The sequence below is a fragment of the Salmo trutta genome, chromosome 15, assembly GCF_901001165.1.
Source record: "Salmo trutta chromosome 15, fSalTru1.1, whole genome shotgun sequence".
In the NCBI taxonomy this organism is placed as follows: Eukaryota; Metazoa; Chordata; class Actinopteri; order Salmoniformes; family Salmonidae; genus Salmo; species Salmo trutta.
Genome location: NC_042971.1, coordinates 29,219,357 through 29,246,729, shown reverse-complemented (window position 1 = coordinate 29,246,729; position 27,373 = coordinate 29,219,357). Strand labels below are relative to the sequence as shown.

The following is a 27,373-nucleotide window of genomic DNA, read 5'->3' as shown; positions in this document are numbered from 1 at the left end:
CTTTAAGCAATGTCTTTTTCTGGCCACTCTTCCATAAAGCCCAGCTCTGTGGAGTGTATGGCTTAAAGTCGTCCTTTGGACAGATGCTCCAATCTCTGCTGTGGAGATTTGCAGCTCCTTCAAGGTTATCATTGGTCTCTTTGTTGACTCTCTGATTAATGCCATCCTTGCCTTGTCTGTGAGTTTTGGTGGGCGGCCCTCTCTTGGTAGGTTTGTTGTGGCGCCATATTCTTTCCATTTTTTTTAATAATGGATTTAATGGTGCTCAGTGGGATGTTCAAAGGTTTGGATATTTTTTTTATAACCCAACCCTGACCTGTTTGGAGAGCTCCTTGGTCTTCATGGTGTCGCAGACTCTGGGGCCTTTCAGAACAGGTGTATATCTACTCAGATCATGTGACACTTAGATTGCACACAGGTGGACTTTATTTAACTAATTGTGAGACTTCTGAAGGTAATCGGTTGCACCAGATCTTATTTAGGGGCTTAATAGCAAAGGTTGTGAATACATATGCATGCACCACTTTTCCATTTGTTATTTTTTTAAACAATTTCACTTCACCAATTTTGACTATTTTGTTTATGTCCATTACATGAAATCCAAATAAAAATCCATTTAAATTACAGGTTGTAATGCAACAAAATAGGAAAAACGCTAAGGGGGATGAATACTTTCGCAAGGCACTGTATGTGACAAAACTAACACTGAACAAAAATATAAATGCAACATGTAAAAATGTAATGGGTGGGGATAGGTCACAGATACCTTAAAGGTAGTGGCGTGCATCAGAAAGCCAGTCCGTATCTGGTGTGACCACCATTTGTTTCCCTCATGCAGTGTGACACATCTCTTTGGCATATAGTTGATCAGGCTGTAGATTGTGGCCTGTGGAATGTTGTACCACTCCTCTTCAACGGCTGTGCAAAGTTTCTGGATATTGGCCTGGAACTGGAACACACTCGTACACGTCGATCCAAAGCATCACAGACATGCTCAATGGGTGCCATGTCTGGTGAGTATACAGGCCATGGAAGAACTGAGACATTTTCACCTTCCAGGAATTGTTTACAGATCTTTGCGACATGGGGCCGTGCATTATCATGCTGAAACATGAGGTGATGGCAGCGGATGAATGGCATGACAATGGGCCTCAGGATCTCATCATGGTATCTCTGTGCATTCAAATTGCCATCAATAAAATGGGGCACTCTGTTCACAACGTTGACATCAGCAAAGCGCTCGCCCACACGACTCCATACACGCTATCTGCCATCTGCCCGGTACAGTTGAAACTGTGATTCATCCGTGAAGAGCACATTTCTATGCCAGTGGCCATCGAAGGTGAGCATTTTCCCACTGAAGTCAGTGACAACGCCGAACTGCAGTCAGGTCAAGACCCTGGTGTGGATGACCAGCACACAGATGAGTTTCCCTGCGACGGTTTCTGACAGTTTGTGTAGAAGTTCTTCGGTTGTACTTATGGAACATTTCTGAGATCTTTTATTTCACGAAATATGAGACCAACAATTTACATGTTGCATTTATATTTTTGTTCACTGTAGCAAGTGAGGAATGTGCAGTCTAATGTTCTGCTGCTCGTTACATAGCAAAATTTGTATATAATGGATGCAAATGATATACTTCTGCCAGGTAAGCCTACTTTGCAGTTAACATTTTAATTGAGAAAGTTTTGGGGAAAGTATTTCTGTCAACCCACAAGACGGTTATCACATCAACTTGGCTACACATAGAGTGATAGACAAATGCATGCACCACACAGACAGACGGGCAATATTGCTGGAAATGAATTGGCAGATAGTGTTAGGTTTGGCTTTTTAAGCCAGTGGTGCTTAACCAGGTGTGGTGGGATAATGTCACTGTTGCGTTGATTAGCTGGTAGCTTGCGGTGTTGGATGCTTGTGAGATTTGTTTATGACCGTTTGCGGTGGAACACGTGAAAATTGCACATGCTTTCAGAATTGTTTGGCGAGCTACTCATAGGTGGGCTGTGAGCTACTGGTAGCTTGAGATCGACTGGTTGTAGACCCCTGCACTAGTCACCGTTGCCTAGGGTCGGGTTTTTGAGACTATGCTTGTATAGTTCAGGGGGGAATGCTCTCTTTTGCTTACTGGACAGAGGATTTGAAATTTAGACAGGTCACTTTCTTTCCCTCTGAGTGTTTACTTCCGCTCCATTGTTCCTCACGTCTGGTTTGGACTGCATTGGACACTGTTCAATTGGGCTGTTTTCCTTCAAAAGGCTCAAGGAAAGAGAGAGCTTCTGGCCTTTTGGAAGTCATGTTTTAAAAAGCAGGTCTTTAATATGGAGGGTCAACTGACACTTGAGATGCCATGTTAAGATCCTGGAGCCAAAATGTTTTGTTTGGAGAGGAAATCCTTAATTCCCCTTCAGCCTTTAAACACACAAATTGTTATTTTACTCAGGCAACAGGTAGATTTTGCTTAGTTACTCAAAAGTGGTAAAGCAGTGCAGTATCTATGTTCTGTTGATTGTTGAACTAATCCCGATCCCAACTAATCTAGAAAACTAAGTCTGATATGATCCTCTTTTCCTTCTACCGTCCACTAACGGTTAAAGTGTACTATGTTCTGTTGTCTAGGTGCTGAAGTGGTCAGACTACTGTCTCCCTTTGGCCTGTAGCCCAGTGCAGCCGTTCAGGGCCGTGGCTCAGGCCAGCGTTGACAACTTCAGCCGCCTTGGGGTGGCGTTTATGGAAGATCGCCTTCAGCTGGACAATGGACTAGTGCCTTCAAAGATAGTCTGTGAGTGTCGTTATTTCAAAAATGTCAATGGTTTCTCATCTCGTGTGTGTGTGTGTGTGTGTGTATATACAGTTTTATACCTATCCTCAACTTGATTGTAAACCAAGGATATTTAAAATTAAAATGTTAGTATTTTTAAAAAGAGGCAATTTTTTCCCTAACTGCAGATAAGTTTCAGTTCTTGGCCAATGCCATCTCAGAACTTCACTTAGCTAGGCTACATCCAAAAACATGATCCAAATCAGTTTTCCAAGTCTATTGTGACATTTTTTCACATTGCTTAAAACTGAGTGAGGGACGCATTTTGCAATTCAAATATTGCCCTTTGTACTCATTTCCACAGCTGTCCTGCTCCGAGAATCTGCATTCAAAGAACTTCTGGAGAAGGGAAAGTCGGAAAAGCACATCACTTCCCTCAACCTCAAAAAACAGACTGAGATCATCCTCTCTGAGCCTTCTCCCTGCGAGTGGGAGGTACTCTCAGTGAGAGGCGACCTCCAGCTAACACAAAATAGGAAGTGCAGCCTGCTCCAACCGCCAGAGATCCAGAGGGCTTTAGTGGAAAGACGAGGCTCCGAGCCCCTACGAGGAGCCAGCCCTGGGGTGGACAGCGGGGACAACTCACTTGGCATCAACCACCAGCACATGGAGGGCCACGGCCGCCACCTCCACCTCTCCAGCTGCCACGAGTGCCTGGAGCTGGAGAACAGTACCATCCTTTCCGTCAAGTACGCCTCGGTCGACAACATCCCTGACCTTCCCGACGACTACGCCACGTGCACGGACAGCGGGGACGAGACTCTGGACGAGTTTGAGGAGGACGAGGCAGAGAGCTTTGTTGGTCAAAGCCGGCGGGTCAACGTTACCGGGAAGCCCCCCAACGTGCTGGTGTTCACGGGTGGCTGCCAGGAGAGGTTCCAGAGGGTGCGTTTGCTGCTGGGCGAGTGCATCGACATGGACAGCTACACGGTGTACCCCCTGAGGCCCCAGCAAGCTCTCAGTGAACCCTGGCTGGAGAGTGCAATCCTGCTAGTGCTGGCCTCAGACGAACCCCTTACCCCCCAGCTCCAGGCCCGTTTCCTTGCATACCTGGAGCAGGGTGGCAGGGTCCTGGGGCTCTCCTCCACCCTCTGCCCCACGGGGCTGGCCCTGGTGCCCAGGAACAGCAGGAGGAGCCAGATCTGCAGGCTAAGCTTCACCAAGGCTGATACAACAGAGCTGGATCTGAGCGTGCTTGCCAGTGGGAGTGTGTTTGTCAGGGAGCCGCAGAGTGGTGGGGACCCTGGAGAGACGGAAGTCTGGGGGGAGCTGAAGTTGGACGGAGATGGTGGAGACAAGGACATGGTCATCGTCAGGGTGACGCGTGGAGAGGACCGAGGGGAGGCTGTGCTGTGTCAGGTTTGCACTCCACTGTCTCGATCAGTCAAAGATGTCATTTCACATGTAAACCACTAGATTTGTAAATAAAATGCTCTATAAATGGAAAGTATTGCTGCTGTTCATGTTAACTAACTTATTTAGCAAATAATATACAGTATTCATTCATTTAGATGAATGTGCATTTTACAACCACTTAACCTTTCAGCTGACCTTTGCCCTCTCACCACTGACCTCAGGTGCACCTGGAGACGGCCCCCAACTCTGAAGATATTGTGTCGTCTCAGGGTTTTGACGAGCTGAAGATGAGCAATGCGCGACGCTACGAGGTCCTGACGGAGATCATCACCTCCCTGGGCCTGAGCTGTGAGCAGTGTCAGGCCCCGCCGGCCAGCCCTGTCTACCTCCTCGCCACCTCTGAGGTACGTACCTGACTCTTCCCCTGCTACCTATCCGTTAAAGCTAAGGCCTCTCCCAGCCAGGGCCGTGTTCAGTATGCACAAGGTTTTTGGAATGTTCAGATATTTATTCAGAAATCTATTGTGTAGAACAGACATGCTTCTGACAGAGTAAGAAGTCATGACTGCTCTATTCATGGTATTTCTATCTGCATCGGTCAGTGTGTTTTGCGTATAGTGTATGCACCTGACTAAGCTTCCCCCACCCTACATTTGATCAGTAACCAATTCTATATTTCTACATTGGCCTGTGGTGTGAACATGGCTGGCTAGCCTGCCCCACAATATCCAGACAACTGGGTATAGAAACCTTCAACTCTCTTGTCTGTTATTAGAGTTCTCACATTATCCAACTTGAGGACAGGAGTAAAAAAAATATCCTCCTGCTTTAACAATGTTAGCTCATCAGTCTCTCAACTAGATATGCCGTGAGGCTGACTGCTGATTCAAGGTCTGTTCTAGCTCTACTGTTTGTGTTCTTGTGGAGCCCTGCCCTCACTTATTTTGACTGGCCCTCTGGACACATAAACCTGCTCTAAGCCTGTTGCATATATTGGACATGCATTTGCATGTATTAAGAATCAAAATGGTTTCCACATGTTCAGACCCGTCTGGGGCGTGTCTGGACTAGGGCTGCCACAATAAACATTTACCCAGGTAATTATGGTCTGGTGTGGGGGGGATTGTGTGTGGCCAAGAAAAGGCCTGACATGGACGTAAGAGGTAGCGCACAGTCTCTCACACACACACCTTATTGCTCAGTGCACAATGCAGTTTTTCTATGTGATGTCAGTTCAAAAAGTGCCACCAGTCTGTGTGCACCCAGTCGCTGACTAGCAGGCTGAGGCTGTTAATGCTATTACTCCCAGTCAACTTGCTGCCTGGCAGGCTGAGGCTGTTAATGCTATTACTCCCAGTCAACTTGCTGCCTGGCAGGCTGAGGCTGTTAATGCTATTACTCCCAGTCAACTTGCTGCCTGGCAGGCTGAGGCTGTTAATGCTATTACTCCCAGTAAACTTGCTGCCTGGCAGGCTGAGGCTATTACTCCCAGTCGACTTGCTGCCTGGCAGGCTGAGGCTATTACTCCCAGTCGACTTGCCGCCTGGCAGGCTGAGGCTATTACTCCTAGTCGACTTGCTGCCTGGCAGACTGATGGTATTACTCCCAGTCAACTTGCGGCCTGGCAGGCTGAGGCTATTACTCCCAGTCGACTTGCCGCCTGGCAGGCTGAGGCTATTACTCCCAGTCGACTTGCTGCCTGGCAGGCTGAGGCTATTACTCCCAGTCGACTTGCCGCCTGGCAGGCTGAGGCTATTACTCCTAGTCGACTTGCTGCCTGGCAGACTGATGGTATTACTCCCAGTCAACTTGCGGCCTGGCAGGCTGAGGCTATTACTCCCAGTCGACTTGCCGCCTGGCAGGCTGAGGCTATTACTCCCAGTCGACTTGCTGCCTGGCAGGCTGAGGCTATTACTCCCAGTCGACTTGCCGCCTGGCAGGCTGAGGCTATTACTCCTAGTCGACTTGCTGCCTGGCAGACTGATGGTATTACTCCCAGTCAACTTGCGGCCTGGCAGGCTGAGGCTATTACTCCATTGTGTTTGATGATGAGGCCCCTGACTTTTTCATTGACATTCGAAAAGCCCCCCCAGCAAAGTGCTGTGCTCTGCTGTGGTATGTGGGGAATTAGCTCTGGGAGTTAATCAGTGTTTGAGATGGATCACTGACCGTTTACTCACCCACTTCAGAGGGATCTCAGAGGGTTATTCCAGGCTCTCGCCACTGATTGGCCTAACAGGCCTCTGAGAGCAGGAAGTGAAACGCCTCAGGACCACACACCAAGAGGCCAGGGTTCCGGTCTAGAAGCATGGTTTCGACTGCAACTACAGTCTTGCTTTGGTACTGCAGTTTAACTGACGCCTGCCAAGAAAGACAATTTCCATAGACGGCCACATAGAGAAGTCAGATTAGAAAATTCCTAATAAGACACTTTAGTCATCACCTTTGTGCACAAAACATCCATTGAATTATTCAAATGATTGTTGCTGAGGCCGATTATTTTATTTTCTCTATCGCTCACAGCCGAAGATATTAACATTACGTTGAAAACTACGGTCGGACGTCTTGGATGCTGTCTCCATTTCTATATACCTCCGTGCCACAGACAGCCAGGCTGTTTCTGGAGGCTTCAGCCTTAGCAGTTATGTGTAATCTAGTTAAACCCATAAGGGCTATAGAGTCTAGAGTAGGTCTGTCAGATAGTGAGAAGTGCTGAAATGCAGCACCTGAGTTGGGAAAAGATTGTGAAAATGTTGTTATTTCAGCCTGGGTCTTAAGACTGCAGCCCAGGTGTTATGTTACTTTAGTCTGTTGTACCCTCTTGGCAGGGGATACAAATGACAGCAGAAGTTTTTCTATGCACCTGTGGTGAAATAACTCTCCACTAGGTGGCAGAAAATCTCTATTTTGCCCTTTATGAGTACTACAACACCATCTGTCTGGTATTTCATACTGTTTGTTGTGGTGATTCGTCTTAGCAAAAAGGAAATAATTCAGTCACTTTGATTAACGTTCTTGAGTATTCTTTATCAAAGTGTACAAACTTACTGAAAATAAATCAAAGAATGTAATACCCCAGTACAGTTGTACCTCAAAATAAAATTCACTTTGCCTACGATTTGTGAGCCCAGAAACCAATGCATTATCTCATAATGCCAAATAAAGACCTCAATGTACCCTGGACAAGAGAGATGTCACACACCCGTTGCCCTCCGCTTGGCAAATCACATCTTATGGGCCCACTTGAACGACTCTGACAAGTTAAGTTACTTATTTATCCATACACTTGGCCAGAGTTGGCCTCCTCCTGCCCGACAATGGAAAAGTGTTTCCCGAAAAGGCCCAAAATGTAGTTTAATTATGACTGTTTGGACTGGGCTGTGACTTCTTCACCCCACTGTCCCAGCAACTTTGTTAAAATATACACCAGAATGATGAAAGCGAGGGCATGCAGGATCGCTTCCAGATTGTTCTTGGAAAATGGAAGGTGCTTTGAGGAATTGGAGGGGAATTGTGTGCATCTGGCAATGCAAACTCTGGAATTTGTAGTGGAGACCCTGGTGTTATCGTTATTACCCAGGTTCCTTTGCTCTAGCACGTCACATGGCATGGGCTTGCTCAGAGGAAGTCGGTGCTCAGACAGATTCATCAAGGGAGCGTTTATTTCCCTTTTCCCCTCTACTGCTCACTACTGCTCACTTCTCTCCCTATCTCCTTACTCTCTCATCCCTCTCTGATTTCCCTGCTATGCTTTCTCTAATCTGACAAACCAATTATCAAAATAACATTTTATTGGTCACGTATTTAGCAGATGTTATTGTGGGTGCAGCAAAATGCTTGTGTTCCTAGCTCCAACAGTACCGTAGTATCTAACAATTCACAACAATACACACAAATCTAAAATAATCGAAATAAGAAATATTTAAATATTAGATCAAGCAATGTCGGTGTAGCATTGAATAGAATACAGTATATACATATGAGATGAGTAAAGCCGTATGTAAACATTACTGAAGTGACTAGTGTTCCATTATTAAAGTGACCAGTGATTCCATGTCTATGTATATAGGGCAGCAGCCTCTAAGGTGCAGGGTTACGTAACCGTGTGGAAGCCGGCTAGTGATGGCTATTTAACAGTCTGATGGTCTTGAGATAGAAGCTGTTTTTCAGTGCCTTGGTCCCAGCGTTGATGCACCTGACCTCGCCTTCTGGATGATAGCGGGGTGAACAGGCCGTGGCTCGGGTGGTTGATGTCCTTGATGATCTTTTTGGCCTTCCTGTGACATCGGGTGCTGTAGATGTCCTGGAGGGCAGGTAGTTTGCCCCCGGTGATGCGTTGGGCAGACCGCACAATCTCTGGAGAGCCCTGCGGTTGTGGGCGGTGCAGTTGCCGTACCAGGCGGTGATACAGCCCAACAGGATGCTCTCAATTGTGCATCTGTAAAGGTTTGAGTGTTTTAGGGGCCAAGACAAATTTCTTAAGCCTTCTGAGGTTTAAGAGACGCTGTTGCGCCTTCTTCACCACACAGTCTGTGTGGGTGGACCATTTCAGATCGTCAGTGACGAGTACGCCTAGGAACTTGAAGCTTTCCACCTTCTTCACTGCGGTCCCGTCGATGTGGATGAGGGGGTGCTCCCTCTGCTGTTTCCTGAAGTCAACGATCAGCTCCTTTGTTTTGTTGACGTTGAGTGAGAGGTTATTTTCCTGGCACCACTCTCCCAGGGCCCTCACCACCTCCCTGTAGGCTGTCTCGTCATTATTGGTAATCAGGCTTACTACTGTTGTGTCCTCTGCAAACTTGATGATTGAGTTGGAGGTGTGCATGGCCACGCAGTCATGGGTGATAAGGGAGTACAGGAGGGGGCTGAGCACGCACCCTTGTGGGGCCCCAGTGTTGAGGATCAGCGGAGTGGAGGTGTTGTTTCCTACCTTCACCATCTTGGGTCGGCCCGTCAGGAAGTCCAGGACCCAGTTGCACAGGGTTTGTTCAGACCCAGGGCCCTGAGCTTAATGATGAGCTTTGAGGGTACTATGGTGTTGAATACTGGGCTATAGTTAATGAACAGCATTCTTACATAGGTATTCCTCTTGTCCAGATGGGATAGGGCAGTGTAATGGTGATTGCATCGTCTGTGGATCTATTGGGGTGGTAAGCAAATTGAAGTGGGTCTAGGGTGTAAGTTAAGGTAGAGGTGATATGATTCTTAACTAGAAGTGAGTGCTAAGGGGCGATAGTCATTTAGTTCAGTTACCTTTGCTTTGTTGGGTACAGTAACAATGATGGACATCTTGCAGCAAGTGGGGACAGCAGACTGTGATAGGGAGACATTGAATATCTCTGTAAACACTGCAGCCAGCTGGTCTGCGAATTCTCTGAAGACGCGGCTAGGGATGATGTCTGGGTCGTCAGCCTTGCGAGGGTTAACACACTTAAATGTCTCAACTCATGCCGGCCACGGAGAAGAGCCCACAGTCCTTGGTAGTGGGCCGTGTCTGTGTCACTGTGCTATCGTCAAAGCGGGATAGCACAGGGATAGCACTAATCCTCAAAGTGTTTAGCTTGTCCGGAAGCAAGACGTCGGTGTCCGAGAAATGGCTGGTTTTCCCTTTAAAGTCCGTGAATGTCTGTAGACCCTGCCACATGCGTCTCGTGTCTGAGCTGTTGAATTGCAACTCCACTTTGTTTCTGTACTGACGTTTTGCCTGTTTGATTGCCTTACAGAGGGAAAAAGTACACTGTTTGTATTCGGCCATATTCCCAGTCACCTTGCCATGGTTAAATGCAGTGGTTCGCGCTTTTAGTTTTGTGCGAATGCTGCCATCTATCCACGGTTTCTGGTTTGGGTAGGTTTTAATAGTCATAGTGGGTACAACATCTCCTATACACTTCCTGATGAACTCAGTCAGCGTATCTGTATATTTGTTGATGTTATTCTCAGAGGCTACCCGGAACATATCCCAGTCCGCATGATCAAAACAATCTTGAAGCATGCTTTCCCATTGGTCAGACCAGCATTGAATAGACCTTAGAACGGGTACTTCGTGTTTCTGCTTATAGGAAGGGAGGAGCAAAATGGAGTTGTGCACCCACATTTTTTTCTCCTTTGTCTTAAATACTACTTAGATGTTTTCAGTTCGTACTAGTCAGGTTATACTAGTTTTTAAGGTACAACAGCAGACACACTGGCAGTGCTTTCAATAGAGAAACCTACTGAGCTCCCTGCTCCTTATCCCTGTAAGCCCAGAGATGTCAGACTTGTTAAGTGGCCCAACCAGTCTCCAGTGACCGCCCTCTCCTTTGTGATTGGCACAAAGCAGATAATTGAGGCATGCAGATCAGCAACTCTAATTGATTAACCATCACTGTATTTGCTAAATATGGATTTGGGCTAATTTGGCCGTCATCCTTGTCCTCTCATTGCCAAGGGGGTGCCAAACACATACATTTGCGTAGCAGATGGTGCCTTGAGAGGTTAAAAAAATGACCTAATTTGAGGAGATGAAAGGAGCACCACGTATCCTCTTTACTAAACCGAGTATCTTCTGTGGGTGTGGGGTGGCAGAAAGGACTATTAATCCACTCACTCAAAATTCTGGTAACTTTCCCCAAATTGGAAGGATTGGAGGATTAGCTGTACATTTTTACTACCCCTAGTTATTATATTACAAGGCAATATAAATAAATTAAAAGTAAACTACAGAACACCACTAGAAATGTGCATGTATACATGGAAAAAAACCTGGATACTTGAATAATACTTAATATGATACTAAAAAAACTATATTTAGCTGAAAATAAATAAGAATTAGTCAAATGTTTGAATGACCATAACATGATTAAATAGCAACATTATATACTTTAAATTGGTAGCTACCAGAGATGTGGACTCGAGTCACGTGTCTTGGACTCGAGTACCACCCGAGTTGCAAATTTTGCGACTTGACTTTCACTTGAGCATCAATGACTCAGGACTGAACTTGGACTGGAACTATCAAGAGACTTGAGACTTTGGTGCTGCTCTCCTAAAAGAGCAGCACCACCTTCCGATCCTGTTAAATTCTGTTATTACACCGTGAACCTACATTTGTGGCAGTTCCGTTGCTCAAAGCTGAGAATTGCATTGGGTTATATGTAAAATAACTGTTACATTTTGTTCTGCCTAGCGCCGGCAGATGCGGAAAGGCAAGGGGAAAAATAGAGCACTGTCCTATATTTTCAATGCTTGTCGCTTGAAAATATGTGCTCTTAGCAAGAGTTTCCTTGAATGTTTATTCTGACCTCTCAATGTGCATGTAGTGGGCAGGGGGAAAACAACACTTGATTCTAATTGGATATTTAAAAATGTCAGTCAAACTTTAGCTGTACTATTAACACTAGCTGTAAATCGTCATTTGGATGCCCTTTCTATTAGTAATGATTCAAAAACAATTTTTTTAATCATCTGTTAAGTTTATTTTGTAGGCCTATGTACTGTACAAGTATGCTTAGTGTAAGGTAAACAAATAATGTAACCTGAATTAAAAAATTGTATTGAAATGAATATAAAACACTTAAGAGTTCTCACCAAAGAATGTGCCACTAAGCCTGTAATTTTTTTATATACACATTAAAATGAATAAAACCAACTTGAAACTGTGTATAAATGATAATGGACCTACTGAACATTCATGCAGTTTCTTGACTGTGTCCAGCTCGCTAATAGCCTACTCACCCAAATGAAAGCTAGACAGTCAAGGCACATCGACAGTTCCAAAAACGATGGATAGAGGAATATATTTTTTTTAATTATACAAATTACAGCAAAGAAATATAGGCAATTTTCAGTGTAGCCTTCCGGACCTCGTTGAAGACAGAATGCTGCCCCTGGGGCAAAATGAGTTTGACACCCCTGATTTAAAGTGACAATCAGCAGTTAAAGCAAATAGTTCTGCCCGTTCCTGTTACGGTAGAAAGCTGAGGGAAGAGGCTGGGGAAATGTAACCAAACTCAAATTCATAGACAGAGCTATGGAAGCAAGAACTGACCATCCCTAATAACATGGTTAAAACAATCATTTTGATATTAGTCTATATAGTGTTTGTTTACATCTACTTTGTTTACAAACATTGGCGTAAAACAAGCTTATATTTGGGGTTCTGATGGGGTATGACAGTTTAACAAAGCTAATGAGGCATAAGTTCTATCCTTTAAGAAGTCCAAAAATGGATGTAGCAACTGCAGATTGGCCCTTTAAGGCTCTAGATGGCAGGAAATGTCACTTACAGGTGCTCAAAAATCTCTGTCTCCCCCTGCCTTACCCATCAGCACCACCTTGTTTAACAATCCTGGGGAGAACCCTGACTTAACCATTGATTTGAAGACTCAAAACACAACATTTGTGACTTGACCTGAGCTCTGGGACTTAACTTGAGACTTGCCCATTATTACTTGGGACTTGACTCGAGACTCAAAGGTTAAGACTTGAGACTTGCTTAGGACTTGCTAAATTGTGACTTGGTACCGTCTCTGGTAGTTACTATAAAGAATGACCTTTTTTCTTTTTTAACCTGTGTCTGATAAAATTCATCAAAGTAACAGATTACTTTTAATTCAGACAATTCACTTTGCTGTTCTTGGCTGAGTACAAATGATCTAGCCTGCGGCAAATGCAATGGAAGCATTCCCTTTCTGCGTACCATCCGTATACAGCATCATATTAGATGAGGATCATGTCAAATCCCTCTGTGGAGAAGGGGCTTCCGCTGACTTCTTGAGCAACACGTTTTTAGTGTTACGCATTGATCTAAAACACGGAGGAGATGGTTTCTGGTGGGAGTCATAAAGTGTCTGATCCTTCTGATGGATGAGAAGTGACTGGAACAGAATGTTTCACTACTCTTGGAACCAGCGCCTAATTAAGCCATGTAATTGATTATCAACAGCCGTTGATTATCTTATTTAAGACTGGACTTCGGCTTGGCTCTTTAACTCTATACTGTAAATATATATCATTGAAAAAGATGGCATCATAGTTGTCTGTTTTATACGTTTTCATGGAAGGATGGGAGCCATTAGGATATGAAGAAAAATATATTTCATTGAAATGAGTGAAGTGAATGGTAATGAAATCAGAGGATTTATTCAGTATCTCATCACACCGGCCTTGTGTTCCTCTGTCCCCAGGAGCGCAGGGCCAGCTTCCTCAAGTGGCTGCACACCCAGTTGGACAAAGAAGGGCTGCTCAAGTGTTCCAAGGCATTCCTCAAAGTGGTCCCCAGCGCAGAGCTCCATGCTGGGCCCCCCCTGCTGCCCAAGGGGACCCTGGCCCTGGTCACGGACGCCCCAGAGGCCCAGAGCTGGGAGCAGTTCAGCCTGCAGACCTACAGCCAGCACCTGGAGACCCGCACGCTGGGACGCACCCTTCTCTACACTCAGGTCACCCCTACCACAATGGACCTACTAGAGGGGTAAGTTAACATTACCTCCACCTGGCTCTGCGACAGGGAGGGAGTGGGGTAGTCTGTAAGTAAGGGCCAAATCCTAACCTAAGAATTAGTCCAACTCAAAGTTTCACAGAACTCTCCATTGACATCGATGCATGACTTAAGCAGAAGTTTGAGTTGGCTGCACTCATCTCCAGTTAACATCCGGGTTTTATCGGGTGTGGGTGGTTTCAGGGGAAGATGTTCAGTTTACAGTCATTGTTAAAGTAACATGGACACATACGATGACAAACGCACTGTGATACCCTTGTCAGCGTAGCGCCACAAGGTGATTCCGGGTTTAGTAGTGGTGTCTAAATGAAAGTGAAGTTGTCAGACACCAGTGCGGCGTGAGACCGATAAAAAGAGAGAGAAAACAAATTTGATTGAGAGTGAGTGGTTGGTCCACCAACCATGCTGTGAGTTGGGGGGGCATTCCGCTGGGCTGGAACTAATTTAATGGCTGAGTGACCTTACTGCAGCAGAGGCAGGCTGTACCTAATACAGGTCTTTGTCTATATCCCCACATCTCATTGGGAACTTGCCAGTCAACAGGCGGATCCCAGGAACAGGTGGAAGCTATTAGAGCTGTCATGAAGTTTGAAAAATGGATTCTGGACCTGCGCGGAATTGATTGGAACTGACAGTGTTGTCATTAAGGTTGTAAGGTAACGAAAGAGGGAGGAAAGACAAGGACGCGTGAAAAAAACAGTTCTCCAGTTGTGAGTTTTGATTTCGCTCCCTCTGATTTTTTGGCGGTTTAATTTCCAGATGGTCCCGTTAGTCTTGATTAAGTGGGATTATTCTAGATGAAAGCCTCTTGTTGGATTCCTTTTCTTTGTTTTAGCCTATATTCCCTCAAGCACAAGTAGTTATTTTTTATTTAACCAGGCAAGTCAGTTAAGAACAAATTCTTATTTTACAAAGACGGCCTACCCCGGCCAAACCATCCCTTAGCCCGGACGACGCTGGGCCAATTGTGCACCACCCTATGGGACTCTCGATCACGGCTGGTTGTGATACAGTCCAGGATGACTATGGGAGGATTGTCATTGTTTATCTGGACCACTCTTGCTCCTATCAAAAGGGAACACCTAGGTTGTGTTCATTAGGCACCAAAAGGAAGAAAGTGCTCCGAAACGGGGAGGAATTATCTGTACTTGTTCAATAAGAAACTCTCATTTTCTTTTTCCGTTCCAAAATGTTTTAATACGCTGTGACCTAATGAACACGGTCCTGGTAATATCAATATAACTGACACTAACCATATAAGCAACTGTTTGCCTATTCAGTATTGAGTGTATTTTGGCATTCTGATATAGACTGGTGGTGATAGTGAAACTACTATAGGTATCAAGTATGTGTGACTCTCATTCATAGTCAATAGGTCTTTATTTAGTCTGTACAACATGCTTTTCTCAATTTGTTTGCTGGCCTGTTCTTAGCTGTGGGGTCTGTTTTTGTGCAGATGGTAGTGGAATACCATACGACCGATCCACGGCAGTTTAGGAGCTACTCAAGTATAGCAGTTTCAGTTTTCTTTGGAGGGCCACCAGTACAGTGGATTTAATAAGTGTTTCCTTTATTATAAACTATTTAATTCAAGAGGGACAATTTTTGATGCAAGGAGAGAGAGTAAAGGACCAACAGTAAATGCAAAACCAGTAACTGTTATTCATCCAAAAAGCAGATTTTTTGTTTTTCTGTTATAAGCCAAAGTAAGACAGGAAGTGAAAATAGGCTGAATAATTCATGGTTATAATTGAACTGGCATAAAACAACAATTAGCTGCACATTCCTATGTAAATACTTTTTTATGGTGGTGTAGTACTCAGTGTTTGCAAGGAAATGTAAATCCAAATGAGTTGCCGCGGGCAAGAAATGTTCTGACCAGTGTATTACTCAAGCAATAAATGATGGAGTGTATTTGAATGTTTAGTTTGACTTATTTTACTTGAACTTATTGTTCAACAAAATTATGGCATTGTTGTATGCATATCTTTTAGCATACAGTAAAATGGCTAAAACTATTTTTTTGCACCTCTTCCTCAACTGAAGTTTATTTAATCATAGGCTATCCATGTCACTTTCAATAGTATGTTTAATTTCCAGATAAACTGTACAATCCATTAGACATTTTTTGTACATTCTTAATCAATATTTTAGTTCACAAATAAATTAGTTAAAGCAGTGGGAAGAAAAATCCTGAGAATGTAATAACCTTATTAATATACGAAAGCTAATAATAATATACAAAGATATATATATATATATATATATCTTTTTTTTTAACCAGGTAGGCCAGTTGAGAACAAGTTCTCATTTACAACTGCGATCTTGCCAAGATGAAGTAAAGCAGTGCGACAAAATTAACAACACAGTTACACATAAACAAACGTACAGTCAATAACACAAAAGAAAAGAGAAATTGAAAAATCTATGTACAGTGTGTGCAAATGTAGTGAGGTAGGCAATAAATAGGCCATATAGGTGAAAATAATTACAATTTAGCACAATACTACTGTTCAAAAGTTTGGGGTCACTTAGAAATGTCCTTGTTTTTGAAAGAAAAGCAAAAAAATGTGTCCATGAAAGTAACATCAAATTGACCAGAAATACAGTGTAGACATTAATGTTGTAAATGACTATTGTAGCTGGAAACAGATGATTTATTTTTAAACATTTTTTATGGAATATCTACATAGGCGTACAGAGGCCCAAACTGTGTTCCAATGGCACATTGTGTTAGATAATCCAAGTTTATCATTTTAAAAGGCTAATCTATCATTAGAAAACCCTTTTGCAATTATGTTAGCACAGCTGAAAACTGTTGTTTTGATTAAAGAAGCAATAAATCTTGCTTTCTTTAGACAAGTTGAGTATCTGGAGCATCAGCATTTGTGGGTTTGATTACAGGCTCAAAATGGCCAGAAACAAAGACCTTTCTTCTGAAACTCGTCAGTCTATTCTTGTTCTCAGAAATTAAGGCTATTCCATGTGAGAAATTGCCAAGAAACGGAAGATCTCGTACAACGCTGTGGACTGATCACAGAACAGCGCAAACTGACTCTAACCAGAATAGAAAGAGGAGTGGGAGGCCCCGGTGCACAACTGAGAAAGAGGACAAGTACATTAGAGTGTCTAGTTTGAGAAACCGATGCCTCACAAGTCCTCAACTGGCAGCATTATTAAATAGTACTCGGAAAACACCAGTCTCAATGTCAACAGTGAAGAAGCGACTCCGGGATGCTGGCCTTCTAGGCAGAGTTGTAAAGAAAAAGCCATATCTCAGATTGGCCAATAAAAAGAAAGATTAAGATGGGCAAAAGAACAGACACTAGACAGAGGAAGATTGGGGGGAAAAAAGTGTTATAGACAGACTAATCTAAGTTTGAGGTGTTCGGATCACAAAGAAGAACATTCCTGAGATGCAAAAAAAAATGAAAAGATGCTGGAGGAGTGCTTGACGCCATCTGTCAAGCATGGTGGAGGCAATGTGATGGTTTGGTGGTGGTAAAGTGGGAGATTTGTGCAGGGTAAAAGGGATCTTGAAGAAGGAAGGCTATCACTCCATTTTGCAGCACCGTGCCATACCCTGTGGACGGCACTTAATAGGAGCCAATTTCCTCCTACAACAGAACAATGACCCAAAGCACAGTTCCAAACTATGCAATAACTATTTACGGAAGCAGCAGTCAGCTAGTATTCTGTCTGTAATGGAGTGGCCAGCACAGTCACCAGATCTCGACCCTATTGAGCTGTTGTGGGAGCAGCTTGACCGTATGGTACGTAAGAAGTGCCCATCAAGCCAATCCAACTTGTGATAGGTACTTCAGGAAGCATGGGGTGAAATCTCTTCAGATTACCTCAACAATCTGACAACTAGAACGCCAAAGGTCTGCAAGGCTGCAAATGGAGGATTCTTTGACGAAAGCAAAGTTTGAAGGACACTATTATTATTTCAATTAAAAATCATTATTTATAACCTTGTCAAAGTCTTGACTATATTTCCTATTCATTTTGCAACTGATTTCATGTATGTTTTCATGGAAAACAAGGACGTTTCTTAGTGACCCCAAACTTTTGTGTGTGTATATAAACCTTTCCCCCAAATGCAACTTTAATTATAGATGAATCACTTCTTCAACTCAATGGTGGAGCATTTCTTTTATAAGTAATAGGTAATAGGCCATTGAGGGGGAGCTTATTAAAAGGGGAATTGGTTGGGGAGTAAAGTGCCTGGCTCATCGGCTGGGAGAGCTGATGAAGACGGGGGATTGGTATAGGGGGTGGGGGAATATATTGACGGCCAGGCTGGGTCTGAGCTCAGTGGGGAGGCGGTGTGTTTGTCCAGAGTATTAGTGCTTTGTTTGGCCAGTAGCAGCTAATAATAGGCTGGCCCCAAGACAGATCACAAGGTCACAACCAAGCTGGAATATCAATGCCCTCAGCCAGGACCGCTGGGTTGTGAGCAGGTTACACACTCACTAACCCCACCGCTTCACACTCACTAACCCCACCGCTTCACACTCACTAACCCGCCGCTTCACACTCCTTAACCCCGCCGCTTCACACTCCCTAACCCGCCGCTTCACACTCCCTAACCCCGCCGCTTCACACTCCCTAACCCCGCCGCTTCACACTCCCTAACCCCGCCGCTTCACACTCCCTAACCCCGCCGCTAGTCAGCTACTCACACTCTCACACCACACTCACACTTTCTAACACTTCTCATACAGTCTGATAGATTACATAGAGGCTAAATACCCATCACAGTCATATTGTATATTTTTTATTCAATTGCTACTCAATTCGCTACTAAAGATGGTCTCATGACTTATCAGACCAAAAGCCTTTGAGACATTTTACAAGGACACAGATATTGTGCACATACAGTTGAAGTCGGAAGTTTACATACACCTTAGCCAAATACAATTAACCTCAGTTTTTCACAATTCCTGACATTTAATCCAAGTAAAAATTCCCTGTCTTAGGTCAGTTAGGATCACAATTTTATTTTAAGAATGTGAAATGTCAGAATAATAGTAGAAAATTATTTATTTAATATTTTATTTCTTTCATCACATTCCCAGTGGGTCAGAAGTTTACATACACTCAATTAGTGTTTGGTAGCATTGCCTTTAAATTGTTTAACTTGGGTCAAACTTTTCTTGTAACCTTCCACAAGCTTCCCACAATAAGTTGGGTGAATTGTGGCCGATTCTTCCTGACAGAGTTGGTGTAACTGAGTCAGGTTTGTAGGCCTCCTTGCTCGCACACACTTTTTCAGTTCTGCCCACAAATGTTTCTATAGGATTGAGGTCAGGGCTTTGTGATGGCCACTCCAATACCTTGATGTTGTTGTCATTAAGCCATTTTGCAACAACTTTGATAGTATGCTTGGGGTCATTGTCCATTTGGAAGACCCATTTGCTACCAAGCTTTAACTTCCTGACTGATGTCCTGAGATGTTGCTTCAATATATCCACATCATTTTCCTTCCTCATGAAGCCATCTATTTTGTGAAGTGCACCAGTCCCTCCTGCAGCAAAGCACCCCCACAACATGATGCTGCCACCCCCGTGCTTCACGGTTGGGATGGTGTTCTTCGGCTTGCAAGCCTCCCCCTTTTTCCTCCAAACTTTGTACCTGTTTCCTCCAGCATCTTCACAAGGACCTTTGCTGTTGTTCTGGAGGTCTACTGTTGTTCTGGAGGTCTACAATGTTTTTTTCTGAGGTCTTGGCTGATTTCTTTTGATTTTACCATGATGTCAAGCAAAGAGGCATGCGTTTGAAGGTAGGCCTTGAAATACATCCACAGGTACACCTCCAATTGACTCAAATGATGTCAATTAGCCTATCAGATGCTTCTAAAGCCATGACATCATTTTCTGGAATTTTCCAAGCTGTTTAAAGGCACAGTCAACTTAGTGTATGTAAATGTCTGACCCACTGGAATTGTGATACAGTGAATTATAAGTGAAATAATCTGTCTGTAAACAATTGTTGGAAAAATGACTTGTGTCATGCACAAAGTAGATGTCCTAACCAACTTGCAAAAACTATAGTTTGTTAACAAGAAATGTGTGGAGTGGTTGAAAAACGAGTTTTAATGACTCCAACCTAAGTGTATGTAAACTTCCGACTTCAACTGTATCTTTACTCCTTGTCGCATTCGTCATTTCTATTATTGTATATGTGTGATACTTTGGCCACAGTCAGACTGTGAAAATGGTGTCATAAGTGTCAGTTCATTCGTTTGCTGCAATGTTTGATAGTCCATAATCATTTCTCGTGGGAGATGGTGGTGTGGGGCATCAAGACGGATCAGTAGCAACCCATCACCCAGACAGACATCTTCCTTGCGGTACACTGAGGGTGCGCGTCCTCCATCCGACTGACATTTAAACTGGACTGTTTTGTGGAAGTGTTTATTTGTGAACAAGGTGGGATAAGACCCTATGGTGTTCCTGAACGCTACTCCACTGGGTCCACTGAGCCATAATTATGTTTTTCCTGCTCCGGTGAACCTGATCCCAGCGCCTGGAGCGATACGCTTCTTTTTGTCCCGGTTTCTCTCATTCTCTCTATCTGAGCCCAGGCGACAGGTCCGTCAAGAAAAACCCCAGGGCCCACTTTTCCTCTCCTCTAACTTCTCCTTTTTCTTTCATTAAGCAGAGAGGTTGGGCCCGGTGAGAGGAACAAGTGATGGACGTAAAATGCAAATGACTTGAAAGATGACCACCAGCGGTGTGATTTAGCAGTGAAAACCCACGCCATATTTGGTTTGAGTTGCAGGGACATAAACAGGACCCTGTTAAGCTAATGGGAGCATAACACTTTCCTCCTCTGGAAGTGGGAATAAGACAAACACGGTGAACAAGGGGCTCTTCTGGTTAAAGCAGCCCAGTTGTCGGTCCAAAGCCCCGGCAATCAGTGTTTGTTTTGACAGGGAATCCAAACTGACACTGTATGGAATTAGGGTCCTGTTTCCTGTGCAAAATATGAACCTTGTACGGGTAGAAAACGAGAAAGGGGAGCGCGAGCGAGAAAGAGAGAAAATGGACGCCCCATAACTGCAGCAGCAGGTTTGTACATAAAAATTGAATTGGTCCAATTGACCTTGCATGCTCTACCTGCAATTATCTAAAATTGTAAGCAGATGCCTAAAGTCCTCATTTCATATTCTAGTGAACATCTGGCGCGGCTGACCAGAGTTAAAGTTTACATCTCCAGCAAGTCGGCATGCTAAGGAGCTGGAGTCTGCAGGTCAGGCTTTGAGGAGAGGACCCTGCAGGGCACAGGCCTCATAGAAGTGTTCAAGTGGAGCAGGAGAAGGGGAGAGAGAGAGAGCGAGAGACTCACACTCGCACAAGTGGGAGAATAGAGAAACACACCCTCCGGCACACATGAACAACAGGAGTTAAAACGATGAACATATTTTGTCGTCGGAAATTCAATAGGTATCATCAGGGTGGAGGAGAATAGGTGCTCAACACTTTATGTGATAAAGGTTCTACATATGTCATGAAAACGCAAGCTCCAAGGAAAGACTGACATCCTGTCCAAGACATCATTCTTTAAACAAAGACATAACAGCTCTAAAGAAAGAAATCGAGTGGCGTCCCTCCGTATGTTCTGATGACTAGCGTTTCTGACTAAACCTCTAGGGCCATTTAAAGGGTCCAGCAGAGTCAGGGAAAAGAGGGGAACCTGTCCTTGATGCCCTCAGTAATGGATAACGCCTCCCATTGATCACCTCTAAGGGTGCTATTTGAAAATGATAATTTGTGCCAACAGGATTACCTCAATTAATCACATTTACAGATTAGTTATTCCTCTCCTATCGATCATCACCTTTATTTCGGCTGATGATCAATGCAAACTAGCTTAGGCTAACCACGGCAAATCCAATTGTGAAAAAGAGCATCGACGGCAGAAATAATCTCTTAATTTGAGATATTTTGATCTGGGGGATTGGATAGGGATTGGATGGGAGAGTGTTTTCATGATAAATGGCTTTCAGTAAAAGGTCCCCAAATTAGAGATTTAGGCCTATATCACTCTGCCTGATGAGTTCTGATTTGAATTGAAGTTTTATCAGAAAATAAAATCCAGTCAAGTCAATTAATTTTGTCATTGCAAATTACTATAATGACTTGGAGGCAGTCATCCACATCAGTGTGGGCAAAAATGGGTTACTGTTTATTTGCCGTCACCACAACAGCCATTCCCTGTGACAGGCAGCATGCTGTTGAGAAACATCTTCACCTGGCCTGTTTAAGAATCAACAGAGCATAGCTTCACCCCTAGGCCTAGGGCTAACCTTGGGGCTGAAAATCCTATTTTTGTCTGCTATGTGTAATGTGTACCTCCCCACACCATTCTCTCCTATACCCCCGAAAACAAGGTAAGCGACTGGGCCTTTACACTAATCCAGGACCAGCACGCGCATGCTCACACACACACACACACACACACACACACACACACACACACACACACACACACACACACTATATGTCAGTCTAGGGAGGTATGAGTTACCACTCCTCCCCACTTGTCCCTCTGACCTATTGGCGCTGAGTAAGTGACCCCTCTGGCTCAGCTGCCCCCCCAAGACAAAGCCCTGGGAGCCTATCTCTGGTCCGGCAAGCCAAACAAAGGCCTGGCCGGACTTAAAAGGGCCCTGCTCTTCTTCTGGGAGAGGTGGTCCCATCTTTCATCCCCAGACGTGTTACTTTGTAATGTCTTTTTTTCTGGGCTTGTTGTAATTATGAGCTGGACAATGGTCCCAGCCTGGTCAGTGAAGATGAAATGAATACTGCTGCTGGATGGAGTGGTTGAGTAGTAGGGGTTACTGCTGCTGGACGGGGTGGTTGAGTAGTAGGGGTTACTGCTGCAGGATGGGGTGGTTGAGTAGTAGGGGTTACTGCTGCTGGATGGGGTGGTTGAGTAGTAGGGGTTACTGCTGCAGGACGGGGTGGTTGAGTAGTAGGGGTTACTGCTGCTGGATGGGGTGGTTGAGTAGTAGGGGTTACTGCTGCTGGACGGGGTGGTTGAGTAGTAGGGGTTACTGCTGCAGGACGGGGTGGTTGAGTAGTAGGGGTTACTGCTGCTGATGGGGTGGTTGAGTAGTAGGGGTTACTGCTGCTGGACGGGGTGGTTGAGTAGTAGGGGTTGCTGCTGCAGGACGGGGTGGTTGAGTAGTAGGGGTTACTGCTGCTGGATGGGGTGGTTGAGTAGTAGGGGTTACTGCTGCTGGATGGGGTGGTTGAGTAGTAGGGGTTACTGCTGCAGGACGGGGTGGTTGAGTAGTAGGGGTTACTGCTGCTGGATGGGGTGGTTGAGTAGTAGGGGTTACTGCTGCTGGATGGGGTGGTTGAGTAGTAGGGGTTACTGCTGCTGGATGGGGTGGTTGAGTAGTAGGGGTTACTGCTGCTGGATGGGGTGGTTGAGTAGTAGGGGTTACTGCTGCTGGATGGGGTGGTTGAGTAGTAGGGGTTACTGCTGCTGGATGGGGTGGTTGAGTTGTAGGGGTTACTGCTGCTGGATGGGGTGGTTGAGTTGTAGGGGTTACTGCTGCTGGATGGGGTGGTTGAGTAGTAGGGGTTACTGCTGCTGGATGGGGTGGTTGAGTTGTAGGGGTTACTGCTGCTGGATGGGGTGGTTGAGTTGTAGGGGTTACTGCTGCTGGATGGGGTGGTTGAGTAGTAGGGGTTACTGCTGCTGGATGGGGTGGTTGAGTAGTAGGGGTTACTGCTGCTGGATGGGGTGGTTGAGTAGTAGGGGTTACTGCTGCTGGATGGGGTGGTTGAGTTGTAGGGGTTACTGCTGCTGGATGGGGTGGTTGAGTTGTAGGGGTTACTGCTGCTGGATGGGGTGGTTGAGTTGTAGGGGTTACTGCTGCTGGATGGGGTGGTTGAGTTGTAGGGGTTACTGCTGCTGGATGGGGTGGTTGAGTAGTAGGGGTTACTGCTGCTGGATGGGGTGGTTGAGTAGTAGGGGTTACTGCTGCTGGATGGGGTGGTTGAGTTGTAGGGGTTACTGCTGCTGGACGGGGTGGTTGAGTTGTAGGGGTTACCCATTTCTGCCTCTCTCCTAATCTTAATCTAGCTGTACCTCTCCTTTCCCTACTTGAAGGTATTGCTCATTCAGGTTTGGCAATAGTTGACCTGTAACTGTACGGTCTTAAGACATATTTTCCCTGTTTTAAAAGTCACATCATTGATTTGATTTGAATAGGTTAAAGTGTACAGAGATAGAGGGGGAGAGTGAGAAATAAATAGAGAGAGGGAGGGAAAAGAGTGTGTGTGTCTGAGTGGGTGCACAGTGCAGGTTGAGGATGTAGTCCCTGCACTTGTGGCCACTGCTGTTTCTAATCAGGGCCATGCTGCTGATTTTGAAGAGACCAACCTGGAGTAACACAGCTGTTTTGTGCTACTGGCCTTGGCTCAGGGGGAAGCAGGCCATATCGTTTGGCCGCCGCCAGCAACCCAGATAGATTGGAGGGAGGTGTGCAATCCGTCTTGCTTAAAGACAAGAATTTCTTTCATATTTCGAATACAGTTTTTTGTCTGAGTCACATGTTTTCTGGCTCAAGGGGACGTTGCAATCTTATTGCAGCAGTACACGGGGAGTTTTATATTTACATGGGGAGTTTTATATTTACGTTTTTATAGTCCTGCATCCTAAGAGTTTTATATTCCTACAGTACCAGTCAAAAGTTTGGACACACCTATGGCTCCCAAGTGGCACAGCGGTCTAAGGCACTGCATCTCAGGGCTAGAGGCGTCACTACAGACACCCTGGTTTGATTCCAGGCTGTATCACAACCGGCCGTGATTGGGAGTCCCACAGGGTGCCACACAATTGGCCCAGCGTCGTCTGGGTTTGGCCGGTGTAGGCCGTCATTATAAATAAAAGTTTGTTCTTAACTGACTTGCCTAGTTAAATAAAAACCTACTCAATCAAGGGTTTTTCTTTATTTTTACTATTTTCTACATTGTATAATAATAGTGAAGATATATCAAAACGATTAAATAACACACATGGAATCATGTAGTAAGCAAAAAAGTAAGCAACAAATCAAAATGTTATATTTAAGATTCTTCAAAGTAGCCACCCTTTGCCTTTATGACAGCTTTGCACACTATTGGCGTTCTCTCAAACAGCTTCAAGAGATAGTCACCAGGAATGCATTTCAATTAACAGGTGTGCCTTGTTAATTTGTGGAATTTCTTACCTTAATGCGTTTGAGCCAATCAGTTGTTGTGACAAGGTAGGGTTGGTATACAGAAGATAGCTCTATTTAGTAAAAGACCAAGTCCATATTATGGCAAAAACAGCTCAAATAAGCAAAGAGAAACGACAGTCCATCATTACTTTAAGACATGAAGGTCAGTCAATGCGGAAAATATCAGAGCAATCGGGGGAGAAGGGCCTTGGTCAGCGAGGTAACCAAGAACCCGATGGTCACTCTGACAGAGCTCCAGAGTTCCTCTGAGGAGATGGAAGAACCTTTCAGAAGGACAACCATCTCTGCAGCACTCCACCAATCAGGCCTTTTTGGTAGAGTGGCCAGACGGAAGCCCATGACAGCCCGCTGGGAGTTTGCCAAAAGGCCCCTAAAGACTCTCAGACCACGAGAAACAAGATTCTTTGGTCTGATGAAACCAAGATTGAAAACTCTTTGGCCTGAATGCCAAGCGTCACGTCTGGAGGAAACCTGGCACCATCCCTAAGGTGAAGCATGGTGGTGGCAGCATCATGCTGTGGGGATGTTTTTCAGTGGCAGGGACTGGGAGACTAGTCAGGATCCAGGGAAAGATGAACGGCGCAAAGTACAGAGAGATCCTTGACGAAAACCTACTCCACAGCACTCAGGACCTCAGACTGGGGCGAAGGTTCACCTTCCATCAGGACAACAACCCTAAGCACACAGCCAAGACAATGCAGGAGTGGCTTTGGGACAAGTCTCTGAATGTCCTTGTGTGGCCCAGCCAGAGCCCAGACTTGAACCAGTGCGAACATCTCTGGAGAGACCTGAAAATAGCTGTGCAGCGACGCTCCCCATCCAACCTGACAGCTTGAGAGGATCTTTAGAGAAGAATGGGACAAACTCCCCAAATACAGGTGTGCCAAGCTTGTAGCATCATACCCAAGAAGACTCAAGGCTCTAATCGCTTCCAAAGGTGCTTCAACAAAGTACTGAGTAAAGAGTGAATACTTATGTAAATGTGATATTTCTAAAAACCTGTTTTTGCTTTGTGTAGATTGAGGGGGGAAAAACTATCAATTGAATCAATTTTGGAATAAGCCTATAACTTAACAAAATGTGTAAAAAGTGAAGGGGTTTGAATACTTTCTGAATGCACTGTACATACAGTCAGGTCCATAATTATTGGCACTCTTGATAAAGATGAGCAAAAAAGACTGTATAAAATAAATAACAGGACATTTTAATCCAAAACCTATTTGACTCTGCCAGGAGTGGATCTTCCAGCAAGATAGTAAACCCAAGCACTAATAAAATCATCAAAGAAATGGACTGGCCATCTCAATCACTGGACTTTAACCCCATTGAAAACCTGGCTTGCTAAAATGAAATGGATGCCATTGGACGTCTATGGAATGCTAACAAAATTAGCACAAGTAATAACGAATTTCCATGGAGGCTGGTCACTAAATATGCTAACGAGAGCAAAAAAATAAATGAATTGTAAAGACAGGCAATCCAGCTCGTAAAATTATACATAGGTAAGAGATACCGAATGTACTTTTTGGTGAGTTTGGACATTTACAAGCGAGACATTGTACAAATTAACAAAGTTTTATATTCATGCTTGTCTGAAGGAAGAACAGTACTGGCTCTGGAGCAGCATGTGTACACGTTATTTCTGTGTGGAGTCTGGAGTCGCAAGGGCAACGGGTCTGCCTGCTCTGCTCGGATAGGAGGGAGGAGACAGCCGAGAACAGAGAGGAGTAAAAAAAATAGCAAGGAAATCAAAATAGCAGTTGAGGGCTGTACAGATTTCTTAAACATGGCAGACAGATAACACTATATGATGCTCCCGTCTGCTTATTAATTCAGCCACTTACTTAACGCAGAATTCCAAGTTTAACTTGCTGGTTAACGCAACCCTAGTGTTTTTCACACAAATAAACACAACCAAAAAAATACTTGCAGTCTATCAACAGACAGTCAAATCAAATCAAATCAAATTTATTTATATAGCCCTTCGTACATCAGCTGAAATCTCAAAGTGCTGTACAGAAACCCAGCCTAAAACCCCAAACAGCAAGCAATGCATGTGAAAGAAGCACGGTGGCTGGGAAAAACTCCCTAGGAAAAACTCCTGAGAAAGGCCAAAAACCTAGGAAGAAACCTAGAGAGGAACCAGGCTATGAGGGGTGGCCAGTCCTCTTCTGGCTGTGCCGGGTGGATATTATAACAGAACATGGTCAAGATGTTAAAATGTTCGTAAATGACCAGCATGGTCAAATAATAATAATCATAGTAATTGTCGAGGGTGCAACAAGCACGTCCGGTGAACAGGTCAGGGTTCCGTAGCCGCAGGCAGAACAGTTGAAACTGGAGCAGCAGCATGGCCAGGTGGACTGGGGACAGCAAGGAGTCATCATGCCAGGTAGTCCTAGGGCTCAGGTCCTCCGAGAGAAAGAAAGAAAGAAAGAGAGAATTAGAGAGAGCATATTTACATTCACACAGG

At 44.6% G+C, this 27,373-nt stretch overlaps 1 protein-coding gene across 2 annotated transcripts in view; it reads left to right on the top strand.

The window, feature by feature from the left end:
• The window catches only part of hlcs (holocarboxylase synthetase (biotin-(proprionyl-CoA-carboxylase (ATP-hydrolysing)) ligase)), a 50,345-nt gene that overhangs the window by 1,906 nt on the left and 21,066 nt on the right, over positions 1–27,373 (top strand). For both annotated transcript variants that reach the window (XM_029690950.1, XM_029690951.1), the window contains 4 exons: positions 2,623–2,785; positions 3,129–4,183; positions 4,402–4,584; positions 13,345–13,628. In XM_029690950.1, the coding sequence (XP_029546810.1) occupies positions 2,623–2,785; positions 3,129–4,183; positions 4,402–4,584; positions 13,345–13,628 (1,685 nt within the window). The remainder of the gene's footprint in view (positions 1–2,622; positions 2,786–3,128; positions 4,184–4,401; positions 4,585–13,344; positions 13,629–27,373) is intronic.